This window comes from Limulus polyphemus, unplaced genomic scaffold, assembly GCF_000517525.1.
Source record: "Limulus polyphemus unplaced genomic scaffold, Limulus_polyphemus-2.1.2 Scaffold1312, whole genome shotgun sequence".
In the NCBI taxonomy this organism is placed as follows: Eukaryota; Metazoa; Arthropoda; class Merostomata; order Xiphosura; family Limulidae; genus Limulus; species Limulus polyphemus.
Window position 1 is genome coordinate 290410 of NW_013666922.1, and position 16361 is coordinate 306770.

Genomic DNA, 16361 nt, shown 5'->3' on the forward strand with positions numbered 1-16361 from the left:
GCTGTAATCTCTCTTCTTGTTTCTTTTATTGTTTTTCTTGTTTATTTTCTTTTTCCTCCAACAGCTGCTGTAATCTCTCTTCTTGTTTCATTTCTCGTTCTTCATGTTTCTTTTCCTTTTCTTCCAACAGCTTCTGTAATCTCTTTTGTTTCTTTTCTCGTTCTTCTTGTTTGTTTTGCTGCTCTTGTGTTGCTGCCACCAAATCTGCTAAGCTGTAGTTTGGTTTGCTGCTTCTCGTTTCCATTTTTTTTTTATCCCACTTCTGACAACAATTTGTTACGTCTCTGGTTGTTTGTTAATTACTCATAAAAATTCTTTTCGAAGAACTTCAGCAATACAAGTCCTTTCTTAAATAAAACTAGTTTAATTTTTCTCAATACAATGTTGCAATACACATAATTTCCACAGTCACTTTAACTGAAACACACGCTATAATGCTCAACGACCGATTCACTCACTTTATTTACTACCACGTTTGACTCAATTGTCCATCTGTATCTTCAATCTCTCTGTCTTCTATTCAATTGTTGCCATCACTCTATTTGCCGGCTTATATACTATAAGAGCATGAGTTTAGCAACTGCCAGGACTTTCGACAGGTTCTTCAATCTTTCTAGATACTCATTACGTGTTACGTAACAATAACAGTATTGGAATTATTTCTTTTACACTTTTGTTTCTTATTCAAGTTCTACTTCTGTCAGGTTACAAATATTCCACTCAGTTGTTTCCGTTAACAGCTTATGTTCCTAAAAAAAAATTTATACTCGGTCAGACAGTAGTCACTTTAGTGTATTTCCTCCACAGAGGTTAATGGTCACACCCCCCTCTACTGTTTTCTTTCCATTTGAGTCCTTTCTTCGCCTATCCATACTCTCTCTGCCTGTCCAACTCTCTTGCCACCCATCTTACAACTATCAAACACTACTTACAGTATAGAACCTAAAGTAATCATTGGGTATAAAATTAAATTGGGCAGTAGACGATTTTAATTAATGTTAGGTGCTCGTCAGCTAATGCAGTGGTAATGCTGTGGTTGATTTAATAAATTTTATCTCTTTTAAATTCTCGATTTTTTATTTACACATTTCCACTGATTGTCATTTTGGCTGTAATGATTTAATTAGAAACATAATTATATATATAAACCTAAAATACATCAAATATGTTTGGCTAACTGAACACTGTTAAGGCTGTTGTTTGTCTAATGTTAAATTTTATGAAGAGTAAATCTAACATAGTTAAACTGGAGGAGTGAGATATTAGTTAAACGTAAGCTAGAAAATACTATTCTTGGAAGTTTATTTGATAAGGAAGTTATATAAATGCATAAGTACTTTCATTTAGTGAGAGGCTTCCCAAAAATATATTTTGAACTTTTCGAAAATCTGAGAAATATGAGTCAGGAAATTGACGATTTATTCAACATAAGTGGTAGGTGTGCTTAAAGTTCTCAGAAATTTATTTTTGCAGAGCATCTTGACAAATTTATACCAGAAGCCACAAAACAGAAGATTATCAAGGGCTTAATCTAACTTAAAATTGTCTTGTATGTATATATATATATATATATATATATATTAAATGTATTATTCAATGTGTAAATAAATCTTAAAGCTAATATTTAGATTGACTGGTGTTCAGTTTTGTTTTTTAGAGTTTACTGGGTAAACTTAACTAATGGGCAAAAGGTGTTGTCACATCATATATTTTTATTTTATGCACCTATCAAAATATTGTTGGATGGTAACTGGACCTCCCATGTATTATGCAGAATTAACTTTCACTGTATGAAGTTACTTAGTGTTATTAGAATTGTATAAATTTGTACTTCTGAAAATACTTTAAATAATAAATTCTTTGCTCAGTCTTACTTGAAGGTCTCAGTCACCATAAATTTAGTAACATAACTTTCTGAATTTACATGTAAAACCCCATTATATCAAGCAAACTAGGTAACATTTTGTACTAGGGATAAGATCATCAAACATTCATCTTGGAATTAGATTGTGGAAATGATGCTATATGAAACTACTAATGATAAGGATTTCATTTTTTTTAGAGCAAAATATTCAATACAGATGAAGATAAGGCTACATAAAGATCGATGTAACAATGGATAATAACTATATATTAGGAATGTTAGATAAATAGCACTGCAGTTGTAAACAGCCTCATTCAGAATAGATTTACAAGATACTATTTCAAGATAAAACATCAGATAGTCTATTGGGTTTTGATATATGTTTTACACAAGTGGAAAACTTCATCATTTTGTAGTGAACCACACAATGAAGCTAATAACACCCTTCACTGGATAGAAAGCAGTGGAAGTTTTGATTGTACTTCAGTTATACATGTATATTTTTTAACTTGTTAGTGAATATGATTTCTTTGGTTTCTCTATATTTTACAATTTACTGTTCTATAATAAATAATAATTAATTAATTATATTTGGTCTGCATCATTGCGTAAGAGAATATAGCATATTTTCTTTAGTACTGAAATGCTGAAGGTAATTATAGGACTTGCTTCATCAGTAGAATTTAAACTTTAAGAAGCATCTATTCCAAAAATAGCTCTGATATCATATACATTTTTACATTCTTTTATGATGTATCCACTTTCTTTGTCATCATCGTCATCTCCATCATCACTATCTTCAGTTAAGGCTAAAGTGTCATTATCATTAAAATCCATATCATCATTTTCATCATGTGTAACTTCATCTCTGATATTTACATTTTCATTGTAATTTAATTGTTTTTTTCCTACTGTCTGTTGCATTATTAGTTCTTGCCAAAACACTTTTTGGCTGCTTTCCTCTATGTCTTAGACTCAATATAACAGAAATAGATAATCTGCCACATTCACAACCACAGTGGGAGCACATTAAACATTTTGAACATTTAAGCTTTTTGAAGTTGCAAGATAAAGGTTCCATTTTGAACTAAAATTGCAATTTTTTTGACAGTCATTGAAGCTGTCATCAGCAATTTCAGTCCATTGATTTGGAGCAGACAGTGGTCCACTCAAACTAAAAAGAGACTGAAATGTTGTATTTTTAGCCAATTACATTGCCCAAAAAAGGAAACTGAAAAAAAAACTACTTCTGCAAGGGGTCAATTTTTTCTGACAAACATGATCTTACCCAATTTGCAGATATGGGTGGTGTTCGAAACAAAAATCCAATGTTTTATTTGGATGTAGTTAAAGATTACATTATTTATAATGATATTTATGTATGTTTGCTGTCTTTTAAAGGTTTTAACTTGCTGCCTTACTATATGTTCCATAAAACTTTGACCCATTTATACTATTTTTTGTAAATAATGAACAACTGGTAATGTAGAATGCAAAATAATTTCTGTACGGTTATCAGACAGTAAGCTTGAATAATGATTTATATATACATATATTCAAATTGATTAGGAACAACTTTAGAATATTTTCAATGACAAGGTTGGACTGGGTTAAATATTGTGCATGACTCTCAAACTAGAGAGGTTTAATGCTTAGAAATGAATCCTTATGACATTACCAAACATATAACAGATAGGAGCTGTCTTTTTTCGTATACTTGTAACTAGTAGTAGGTAGACAAGGCTTAGATAAGATTCACAGTTTACTTAGTTTTGTTATTATACCATTGCTTATTCAAAAACATAGAGCACTCTTCTTACCATTAAACTTGTTTCACAGGTCTAGCCAGCTACCTGTTCAGCCAGACATACTCATGATAATAACTCCTTTAATTATTTCATTTTGGTAAAAAAAGTCGTGCCATTACCTGACTGGTGATAAACTGGAAGAGCTATATATTGTAGCAAAGTTTAACATTAAATCACTTGAGTAGCTCTTTTGGTTCATCTTTTCTGCTATTCGGTTACTAAAATTGTTAGCTCTGACAGTATTATGAAAAGACCTTTTCCCTGCCACCAAAGTATCTTCACACAGTATCATAAATAAGTTAGTAGTAAGTAACTACTAAATTAATCCAACAAAAAATGCTAAACAGGAGTGATTTTAATGGAATAAAATAGTAAAAAAGATGAAGATCTGCAACCTGATGTAAGGAAGAACAGTACAACTGCAAAATACATAAGAAAAGAAACAAAAAGATGTGGACATGGAATAGCTAATGAATTTTCCAATTTTTTACAATATTATTTGTCAACTGAAATTAAAGCAATTAAATTGGTAGGAACAAAAAGTCAAGTTTCTCAAGAAAAAGGAATAAAAATAACAATTACCAACATGTTAAAGAATTTGGAAAAACAAAAAAATATACTGAATGAAAATTAACAAAATAAAATATTAATTTCAGTGCAATATCAATATGTAAAAAAAAAGGAAGAGAGAGAGAGACATCACCACGAGGACCAGAAACATCATTTGAATTCTCCCCAACCAAACAATATTATAAAGAGCCATTGATATCACATTTATTTATTTACAAACCAAGTAATAAATACATGGGAGTGAAAAAACAAAATAGCATTGTTAGATCTTACTTGGACCTAAGAAAAATTATATATTAATTTTACTGGCTGGATGTCTTACATGTAGAAATAAAGACTCAGTATTTTGTTATTTGTGTCAGTATTCAGTCTGATGTCCTATTTTGAAAATTTACTAATTTTTGTTTTTCAAATGCTATTACCACTGGAAACAGCTCTTTTTTTTGAATAAAGGTCGGTATAATGCTTTTTAGCAGTTTTGTTTAGTATAAGCCTGCAAAATTCATCTGAAATATATAAATATACATATATTATATTTTTCTACCATTGCCATGGTTTAACTTGGGCATCTAGACTGAAAACTATCTGTTAATAGACGGGTTAGTAAGTTCATTCATAACAGAGACTTACTTCCACATTAAATGTTTTTAAGCACATAAAAAGCTGAACAAGGTGTATTTGCTCATTTGTAAGCCAATGTCATTTAAGAGGAAGATAAAGTGAAACAAGTATCGAATTTAAACTGAAACACATGCTATTTATCTTTGTTTATTTAGGAGGTATGGGCTTGTGGTTTGAATGTCAGGCTGTGTATCCAAGAGCCCATGGTTCATGTTCTGTTAATCCAAAATTGTACTCACTTTTGGGCCATGGGTGCAATATAGTAGTGATAATCAAGTCCCATTATTTGATTATTGTAGCCCAAGAGTTGGCAGTAATTGCTGTTGACTAGCTACCTTCCTTCTAATTTATCAGTTAAGAATTAGGATGGCTAGTATAGATAGACCTTTTGACATATATCCAAAACAGAAACCCAAGAAACATTTAAGAGTTAAATAAAAAAAAAAAATTAAGCTTCTTACTTACAGTTTGAAATCTAAAAAGTATTTTTATGTGTTTACAGGGTCAGGTTCTGTGGTGAATGTGCCCATCTGTAGCCTAACATGAGCCTTGTGTCTAATGATGAAAAAAAGAAGAGTAGTCCCGCAGACAATTTACCAGAGCCAAATCTGTAAGTAGTACATTATTTGTAAGGTTATGAGAAATAAAGACTCCACAAAGAAAAGTTAGGAACAAAATAAATCATTGTTCTGTAGATATTTAAATGATCAAAATTCATGTTCTGTTCTTCTCTTTACATTTTCACAACTGAAGATGTAGTTTAGTGTGTGATCATCTTCTGTTTAGGGGCTGGTTTTCTTAGCTAAATGACAAGAGATTCTAGCATTCTAAGATGGAATGAATTCTTGCAGTTGAATAAAATAACTACAGTGCAAAAACTACAACACCAGTAGTATTAGCTACCATTGTTTAAACAATAGTGATGTTAAGCTTACCTACAGTTTGTTTCATGTCACTCTCCATTCCTGGATTAGAATCTTAAAATCTCTTGTCATTAAGCTAAAAAAAAAAAACCAGCTCCTAACCAGAAGATCGAATGTACTGCCACTACATCATACATTGTGAAAAGAACAGATATTCAAAGAAGTAGAAATTGCACTACACTACAAGGAAATGGAATAATTGAATAAGTCCTACTCTAGCCATTGTCAGTTCTTGTTGATAATCTTCTTTATAGAAACTTATTTTAGATCTGAGAAGTATAACTTCTGATAGACTACTTATAAATCTTTTGAAAAGTTTTTTTAAAAATAGTATACTTTTCAGGGGAGTTACTAAAAATTAATTAAAAGTTAATAAGAATTATTACAGACACATGTTCTCTAAAAGTTCTGTAATATATTGTTGTGCATGTGGGGATATGTATTCTAAACATTATTTTGAAACCATTTTTTAGGTTTGTGGCAATGGAATTCTCCATAGGTTTATTCAACAATCTTATAGCTGGTGTTGTTGGCGCTAAGTAATGTATTTTAGTTGTAAGTGTAGCCAGTGTTATTTGATATATAACAATAAAATAGTTGAGGTTGATTTAACATCTTAAAAAAAATAGGTGCAAGTTATTAGGGCTTCTCTAAGAAACTCAAATGTTAACCCTTTGCATTTTTCAATCTTAATTGTACCTTTTTGATGACTTAATACAATGTAAATGTTATAATCTTTTTCTAAAGGCCCATTCTTCAATTTGTAGCAGTATTTTAATTATAATTTTAAGTATGTGAATCAACAAATTCCCCTTTTATTTTATTTTGGCAATATTTTCTAAGGTGATGTATTGTGTGTTAATTTTTGAAGGATGTTATTAAGTCCTTTATATATATATATATATGTATGTATGTATACACACAGTAATGCAAATAATTATGTAAACATGCAAGTAATAGACAGTGTTCCTACTTGCATGCATGTGAGGCTGTACACCCATCTGGGATGTACTACACTTCGAAAACAAAAGACCACTTACAAATTAGTCAGTTTGTAATAGTTTTTTTGTGGAAGACATAGGCCTACTATCTGAATAATACATGTCCAAGCATAAGGCAAGAGTACAAGTGCCAACAGCCACTAAAAAAAGTGCTATTCAGCTTTTAAAGATGAATGGCTTTTGGAAGTTATGAAAATAGAAACAGCCTATGGACAAAAATTTGGTACTCAGAGGAGTTTGTAGTTCACCCAGAGCAAATAAAAATTAGAGGGAACATTTGTGATAGGCATACATCAAGAGTGACAAATTGTATTGGCAACCAAATGATGAATTTATTAGTGATACACAACATTATTACAGAAAAGTGAAAAGTTTTACTATGTACTAGGTGTTTAGTATGTGACTCCTTTTCTTCACACAGAGCATTACACCTAGTCTTCTTGCTATACAGTTTATCAATATAAGATTGTAGAATATTGTGCCAAATGTCCTGTACTACTCCCTACAATTTGACTTTCTCAGTTTTTACATATGCTCTTACACTCTCAAGAGTGTTCATATTGGAACTCTATGCAAGCCAAGCCTTGGTTATGAGTATTCTGTCAACCTTTTTAGCATAAAAATATTTCAAAACATTCATTTGCAGTAAGCTTGGAGCGATTATTTTCAAAGTTACAACAACAATTATCCCAATAATATTTAAAAAGTCACAGCCATATTCTGCACACTCAACAACACACATATTTATGAGGACAAGCCATCACCATCCTTTGTAGGCACTACTATCTTTCTGGAAGAAACACTGAAGTATCTAGAGGTAATCTTTGACAGTTAACTTCACCACCACATGAACCAGAGCTACCAAAGTCATTAATGCATTGAATGCTGTAGCATGAAATAGAACTGAAGAATATCACCTACATGTGGTCACCAAAGTCTTATCCATTGGTATCCTGGATTGTACACTACATTTGTTCAGTATGACTGCAAGATTGAAAAGATACAAAACACCTGTTTAAGGCTGGTAACATGATGTATTTCGGCTACCTCCATCAAATCCTTATTATTTCCCACAGGTCTTGGCTGCATTGCAGAACACTAACAGTACTTGCAAGTTAAATTTCATGACTAGTGCCTTGCAATATAAACACCATGTGGGCCAATGCCCTTTTCAATTGGGCCATTCTAGTTCCACAGTGATCCCATAAATATCGCCTAAGCATAGGATTGCCTAAAAGATGCCTCTGGAGACAGTAATGGATAGACAGGTGCTATACAGTCACCATTGAGAAAATTCATAACCACCATATCTCAGATTTCCCCATATGATATAAACATCTGATGCCACTGGAATCTGCAGAAATCAGCCTAGCCAGAAAGTGTAGTTTGTGCAGAGGGTTAAGCATCAAAAGTCTGCCAATGCTCTTTAAAGACCATGATGGACAATAATCTTTCATCATAGCTAAGATAGTGCTTACACAAGAACCAATGATAGTGAGAGAGGTAGTTGGGCATTCATTGTCTCATGGAGCAACAACATTCTGTATAAAGCTGTTGAAGAATTCAAGCAGCAAAAGGATAAAGTTGGAAGCCATAAAGCAGTCTCTCTTCTGGAATTGCTGAAAGCAATGACCCACAAATAGACAATGCCAGCAACATAAAACTTGTGACTGACTCACAGACAGTCCTGAATAAAACGTAGGGTAGTTGGTCTCCAGATGGGTGATAGAAAGCAAAGCATATACATGGTAAGACCATCACCTTGATGTATGTTCCAGGTTAAGAAGGGGTAAAGCTCTTGCATGATAATCCTCTTTATTTATTCCAGTACAACTCTATTGACAGGATATTTACCTCCTTTGCACTATTAAGGTAAAAGCACCAACCATGGAATGTCTTCATCAAAATTTCGAGAGTATGAAACTGTTGGAAAACAAAGTAATGTATGGAGTAGCTAGGAAAAGCAAAAGATCGAGAATCAGTAATACAGTACACTACTAGAAGGCCATTGGTACCATCAGTAAAGGAACTCTCTTCCACCTCTTGTAAGGCAGACAGTTCTCACATGAGAGGTCAGTGTTTGGTGATGCGAACCCTGGGGGTTATTGTTTTGCTAGAAGATGAGTCCCTATTCAATGAATTGTGTTTCTGAGAGAATGGCATGATGGATAAGGATCTGCCAGAGTCAGGGTGCCATCAAAGTTGTGTATACCACTGACACCATTGGATAAGATACAGCCTTAGCTGATCACGCACCATGCTTCACTGTAGATGAACAGTGACTGTGATACTTTTCTCCTCTCTGCCATCAAACAGACTCTTTGTTCATTGTTGCCAATGAACGTGAACTTGGGTTCATATATAACAAGCAGACATATCCATCTTTGCTCATTCCACTGCTTGTGATTTGATGCCTATTTCAATCTTATGGTTTAGTTAATTTTTCTCAGCAGCAATTTTTGAGCAGCCACACATCAGTTGAGACCACTTTATGCTAATGTGTGTGTATCTATCTCACTGTTCTCGAGATAGCATTCACAACAGTATTTCCAGCTAGGTCATTGGGAAAATCTGCACTTACATTTCATCCATTTCATAAGAAACATACTTAACACTGCTTTTGGAGAGTTTTTATTTTATATCTCAGCCACTTCTGTTAATAACAATATCACTTTCATGCACCCTTTTCAGAACTTTGCATACAGCTTCTATTAAAACATGGAGTCTTGCCACAATTTCTTGCTTGAAGTATCGTTGATCAATGAAAACTTTAATTTCTACCTGCTTGTCATGTGGTATTTCAGTACCGAGAGCCATGACTGGAATTACAATGCTACTACTGAATGTAGTATAATTGCGTGTAATTGTATAGGTTTTATATTGGTATGGCACTTTCTGATTGGTTGGATGACAACCAGTCACACAGTGTAGTCATCAATACAATGAAAGGGGTGGCATTCTCATAATACTTGCTATTTATACCATTGTAACTCACCATTTCCATGATTACTTTCATTATTGTGTTTATATATGCATGTCTTGAAATTATAGAACAATAAAGTTCAATATTTTTTTCTCTAATGTACTTAGCTCTGTTAAAATAAATCTTTATAAACAAAAAAAAGAAAAAAAAAAAAAGGAAAATGTGACCAGCTAGCAGTCCTTTCAAACTGACTTATATGGCTTGTTAGAAAAACAAAAAAACTCTCAGAAGTTACATGACCTAGTAGAAATTACTTACTACCCATGATTTTTCTAACAAATGTACATTTAAAATTCTTTTCTCTCTTCTCACACTTTTAACATCAGCTCACTGGTGCTGAATTTCTTGTTTAGTTCAAGTGCAAAGTTCTTTAGGAACTAAATAAGAAATCCAGCCCAGGTGAGCTGATGTTAAAAGTGTGAGAAGAGAGAAAAAATTTTACATGTTTGAAATTACCTTGTGTTATTTATTTAAATGTACATTTATAAAGTTTTCTGAAGGCTAATTGCAGTTTGTAAAAAAAGGGGAAATTGAAACTTAAAAGTGAAAGACTGTCTGATGTACAACTGACAAAACAGTCATCAGATCAGACCATAACAAATTACCTCATAGAGTTGCATCATCACTTAATTTAAAATAGTTAACTTTCATCTGGCTGGAAAGCATAACTGAAGGTTTGTCTGCTATCAAGTTTATTATTCACTTCAGAATATTTGTAACTTTACAGTATGGTTTGTTGCATTAAAACTTAAGATTAACTGAGTAGTAATATATAATCCATTGCTAATTACTGATACCATATTTTTTAAAGCTTTAATCTATTAGTTTAATTACTTAGTTATATTGTGTAATATGTATCTGTATAGTTTTCAAAGTTACTTTATTTTAGACTTGGTGCCAGAAATTCAAAATTTTGACATTGGATTTGTGACAGCTTTCATATATATATATATATATATGCACACATGCACACTTCAGACATTTCTGGAGGTAGTGAAAAAATCTAAACAATTATTGTTTTCATATTGTAAAAAATGTTAAAAACGTTTTTTCAGAGCTTGTTGGAATGAAGAATAAATATAATTTCTTCTTAAATTTACAGGAACAAGTGCCTTAATGACAGAAGTGGCCAATCTCAAGAGGGCATATGCTTTGAGGAGCTAGCAGAACTCATCTCTGTTAGTTTAGCTGACATGAGTTCCTTGACTGTCAAGCCAGAGAAGTGTGCCATAATTCAAGAAACTGTCAGCCAGATCCATAGAATCCAACAAGGTAATTGAACTCAAACAGAATAAAAAAAACATGTGACCAAAGGATCATTTAACTAATTCCTAAAACTAAATATCTATGTAGTTATAAAATCACAAAGGCACAGATATTTTTACAACATTGCTTTAGGTAAATTGAGATACGTTAACATTAACCATTTTGATTCCAAGCAAAATGAGTAGGAAGGATCATGGACAGCCATAATTAATTTTTAATTATACCTCAAGCATTTTATCATCTGTTTGAATCAGTTTTTATCTAGTGATACATTTGAATAATTTCTTCAGAACATAAAAACATGAGATATAAAAGTGTCTGAGAAGAAATGACTAATACTTTCTAACAGTTTAACTTACTTTGCAGCTATAGGTGAAAGTGATGAACTCCAAGAGAGTGAAGTTTCTTCAAGTAATTCCAGCATTCTGAATGCTGAAGTTCTTGGACCTTTGTTATTGGAAGTGAGTGGTGCAGGTTTGGCTGTTTTGGTGGTATCTGTAGGTTCTTATGTAATTGGAATTTTGTGCGTATTGTAGCTCTCTTTTTTTTTTTCTCTCTCTTTCTCTTTCACTTAATTTATAAAAGTGTAGGAAGCCCTTGTATACAACTCTGAAAATGAATCTTGGTTATTCTGGATTTTTGTTACTGAAACTTGAATTATAAGAATTGTTTAATTTCATGTGAGTTAAATGTTCTAAAGTTTATTACTTTAATTGTATTAGATTGTAGTTCACTCAGAAAGTATGTGATTTATATTCATATTTACATAAAGAAAAGGGATTTTGTAAGTTTGTGCCTTAGTTTGTTGTAGAAAGAAAATACTTTTTAATTTTAGTTTTCTTTTACTGAATGTAAATGTTGTAATGAAATAACTGTGTTAGAAGATTGTGGTTTTTCAGCCAATGGAATATGTAATCAGTCATCCAGTAATAACAGTTATCACTTCATGTGTAAATGGTGAATACAATTTTTCTCCAGCAGCAAAGCATTAAACATAATCTTAGTCCCTTTTTTGAGTTTGTGTGTGCATCAGAAAAGAAGGGTTTTGCTTTATTGCCAACAGCTAACTGTTGGCATGAGCAAGTACTTCAATATCATTTTTTTCCGTGTCCTTACAATACTTTTTTCTTGGCTAGATTCCATTCCACTTTTAAAGCTGAATTTAGGTTCTAAATCATGATTATGCTCTTAAAATTAGGTCACTGATTTGCTAATTTTTTTTGGTTAGCTTTCTCTTGAGAGTTTAAAAGTACTTTTTCAATTATAATTTTAATTCAAACTTAGATTTTATAGTCTAGATACAAATCCAAGGTTTCTGTCTATAAATACATACATACACTGTAATTTACTGCTATGTTTCTTTTTTTTTAGTATTTAAAAATAATGGTTATCTGTATACGAGTTCATGTAGTTTTGGTATTGAGAGTGTAGCTATAAGCCAAGGTTATAATTTGAAGTGCTGTTAATGTATTCTGTTTTCTTTGACTTAATGCATGAGTTTAGGTTTTTAGGTAGATGACTGTGATTTTATTTTTTTGGGGGGTTGACTTTGTATAATCTTGGCATACAGTATTTAGATTTCCTAAGAGTCAAGCTATTAAAAATCAGTTTCTTTTTGGTAATTTGACTAATGTTTTTAAGTTAAAATGTTATATCAATACTTTATTCCTGCCATTATTATTTCAGTTTTGGAAGCTTTGAAATTTGTAAGTTAGTTTTATTCAGATACAACACTTATGTAATTTAAAATAATTCTTAAGGAATAAGATTACTAGGACTCACTGTTGTAGAGTTTTTGTTTATATAGATTATTGACATTTTTCATTGGTAAATTCAAGTCTTGATATATCATGCTTTTACTGGTTCAATACATTATCTGCTAACATTTGCATATTTAATTCTTTTTTTCTATTTTTCTATTTAACTAATGTTTTATCATTTCAGGCCTTAGATGGTTTTCTTGTTCTTGTCAACACTGATGGAAAGATTGAGGTGGTATCAGAAAACATAAGCTATTTCCTTAAGTATACCAAGGTACAAATTTTTGCTATTGAGATAGCAGGAAATATTGACAAAATTCAATTTAGATTTTGTTTTATTCACAGTTTCAAAGCCACAGTAATGGTGATTTGTGTGTCCCCATATGTTTTGTCATTAATGTACGTGACTAATGCATTTATTTTAGAATCCCAATAAGAGTAATTTTTTCTTGTTCACTTTTTATCTAACAACTTTTTATGAGAGTATTTTTCTGGAGTGAATACTTCATTTATCATTCATAAAAGGTAGAAATTACAGTGTAACTTTAATATTCATTGTTCAGGATTTTTATGTTTTTGGAATAAATCATAGAAAATGTTATCACTAATTAATGTTCCATGTTCATTAAAAAAGAAAAAAAAACATTCTTAGATAAATTTTGTAACTTATATAATCTTGAACCAAGCTTAGGAAACAAAAGTTCTTAAAAATTGATATTCATAAAATTTTATAATTGTTTTTTTTCGTATTTGTTCCGATTGAAAAATCTGTTGTTGTTTCTTGTTTTGCCTTTAAGGATGACCTTTTGGGAAAAAGCATTTACAACATAATTCATGTGGGAGATCATGCAAGGTTCAGCAGTAACTTGTTACCAATGTCAATAGGTAAGAGGTACTCAGGTAATGATTATCTGCAATGTCTATGCACAAGATTAATTAACAAGCTCACACAGCATTTTAAGCAATCTGTGCTACATTTGTAACTGGGAGTGTTTTTATTTTTTCTTATATTTAAGTTTTGTGAAACATAATTATGTTCCATCGCAACAAAAATCTTAGTTGTGGATTAAACCTAGATTAGGTTATTGATGTGGTTTGTATGTATTATTAAGATTTAGATGACTGTAGTTTGTATTTATTATTAAGCTTTAGATGACTGTAGTTTGTGTTTATTATTAAGTTTTAGATGACTGTAGTTTGTATTTATTATTAAGCTTTAGATGACTGTAATTACTACTTTCTCCCTAAATTTATTGGATTTTTCACCCATGTTATATCTTTAAAAAGTAAAATAAAAAATTTAAAAATAGTATTTGGATTCATAGTTTGTAATTTCTTTTCAGGTACATTGTGCTACTATATTAAGAGTAAAAAAACACAAAAAATGTTGGTTTGTTTGTTTTTTACTCTTCACAGTTTATTTTGAAATTAATCTTATATTTTTCTAAGTATTATATATTATAGCACTTCATAATACATTAATTGCAGCCTTGTAACATAGTTATTGCTCAACCATAAAATAAATGTTTACGCTATAACAATACATGTATAATGCATTTTTACTTGCGACATGGATAACAGTTACAAAGAATGTGGTTTAAGTTTCTTTTTTACCCTAGGTATTCCTCTAAAGAAAGAAGAGTTAAGAATTTTTTAAGATTTCATTTATTAAACTTTAAGAGAGACATATACTAAAGACGTTATGATACTATTAAGTTACAGGTAGCATGTTTTGTCAAATGAGGAATTCAACTAAGTTACACCAAAGAGGAGGTCTCACGTCTATACTAGCACTATTCCTATATAAAACTTAATGTAAGTCAGTCAAGTTGGCCAATACTATTATTGTTGATAGAAATTCTGAAATAAATGGTCTTATTAATATTATTGGAAAATAACCAATTAATTTTCCAAATTTTAAGAATTTGTAATTACTGAAGATAGTTCTTTGCATATCTGACAAGTCATATCACTATAGCTAAAATTACATGAAACTTATAATGTTAGATATAATAGTCTGTTCTTCATTTGGTAAGAAAAAAATATTCTAAAGTTGTTACATTTTCAAAATTGTAAAAACACAGTTGTACATTATCTATAAAACTTCAAGTTTCCTTGTTTTATTCTGAATACCATTGTGAAACTTTTTTAGCACAAAATTACACAGTGGGCTGTCTTTGTGAGAAATTAAACCCCAGATTTTTGCATAGTACTATGAAACAGAGGTTCACAAAATAGCCCTGAAAGTCCAGGCTGTAATGATTTCATTAGTCATTTTTCTATGTATCTCTGTATTTTTCATCAATAATTTTAAATGATACTAAACATATTGGTATAATGGTCCTTGTTATTTTCTTAATTCTGATGTTTTTCTTGGGATAAATTTATGCTTATGATTCTTATGTTGTCAAAAGAATCAGAAACCTTCATGCACATGGTGATAAAACAGTTGGTGACAAGTTCATGGCATTCTGGAAGTTAAAATGATGTGTTTCATGCATTTGGTCAGTGAGATACTGTGGAATGTTTGCATTAACATTTACCTCAGCAATGCACCTATATAAGTTACATGTTATAGTATAATTCTTTTTCTTTGTGTGCTAGCATAGTTGTAACAAGTTAAAAGTAGGTTGCTCCAATATATATGTGACATCACATCATTTTCTAGTAACAGTATCGTAAACAGTATTGTGAGAAATATCATACACTGTAACCCAAACTGCACCAAACTGAAACACCATAAAATACATACTTAGTCCATACATCAAACAGAACACAATAGAATTAAATATTCCTGATTATTTCAATTCATAACAAAATAAATTTTAAAAAGTAATATTGTATGCACATCATTCATGAGGATTATTCAAAAAGCAAGTTGCAATGCCAGATAGCATACAATACTTGTTATCGGAAGCAAACCCAACGTGTAAAAGAACAGGAAACACCTTCTGCCGTAGGTAAACTCATCAAATACCTAAACTATCTTTTTTTTTCTTTAGGCTTATATTATTGCCTGGTTTCTGCAGGTAACGGGTTTGGCTGGACCTCAGATCCTGGCTCAGGTACAAGTAAAAGTCGAACGTTTAATTGTCGTTTCCTGATAAAACCTCCTGAGGACCCAGAAGAAAGTATGGAAGAAAAACAGACCAGAGTGTCCCAATATGAAAACATGCAGATCTCTACTGTTCTTTTACCTCATTTTACAGAGCGTTCTGACAGTCCAGAATCAGAAACTTCAGGTAAGTTCAGGTTAATTATACTTCTTACTTGTGATTAAGTTTAGGTTTCTATAACCAGACCCTTACGTGGGTCATTGTAATAAGTTATTAATCTGACTTATAATTAGTTTTTATATTAATACTATCTATATGTCTGGTATTATGTGATCATAACAGCATTACCAATAGAAATTTCATTAACAAATTTGGAAAACTTGTTTATAATAATGTCAAAATTTTTGTTTTCATGAATTTTATTTAGTTTAATAATAATAAATAATTAACCACTTAGATATCTGTGATAAACTGATTGTATTATTTTTGTGTGATGCAACATCATTCAT

At 31.3% G+C, this 16361-nt stretch overlaps 1 protein-coding gene across 1 annotated transcript in view; it reads left to right on the top strand.

Annotated features, from left to right (window-relative positions):
• LOC106463047 (nuclear receptor coactivator 2-like) overlaps window positions 1-16048 on the top strand; it is a gene marked incomplete at its 3' end in the record, with an annotated part of 79843 nt that extends 63795 nt beyond the window's left edge. Inside the window, exons 2-7 of the mRNA XM_022390455.1 lie at window positions 5366-5473; window positions 10873-11042; window positions 11403-11497; window positions 12981-13070; window positions 13594-13681; window positions 15826-16048. Coding sequence (XP_022246163.1) covers window positions 5406-5473; window positions 10873-11042; window positions 11403-11497; window positions 12981-13070; window positions 13594-13681; window positions 15826-16048 — 734 coding nt within the window. The remainder of the gene's footprint in view (window positions 1-5365; window positions 5474-10872; window positions 11043-11402; window positions 11498-12980; window positions 13071-13593; window positions 13682-15825) is intronic.
• Window positions 16049-16361: the final 313 nt, after the last annotated feature.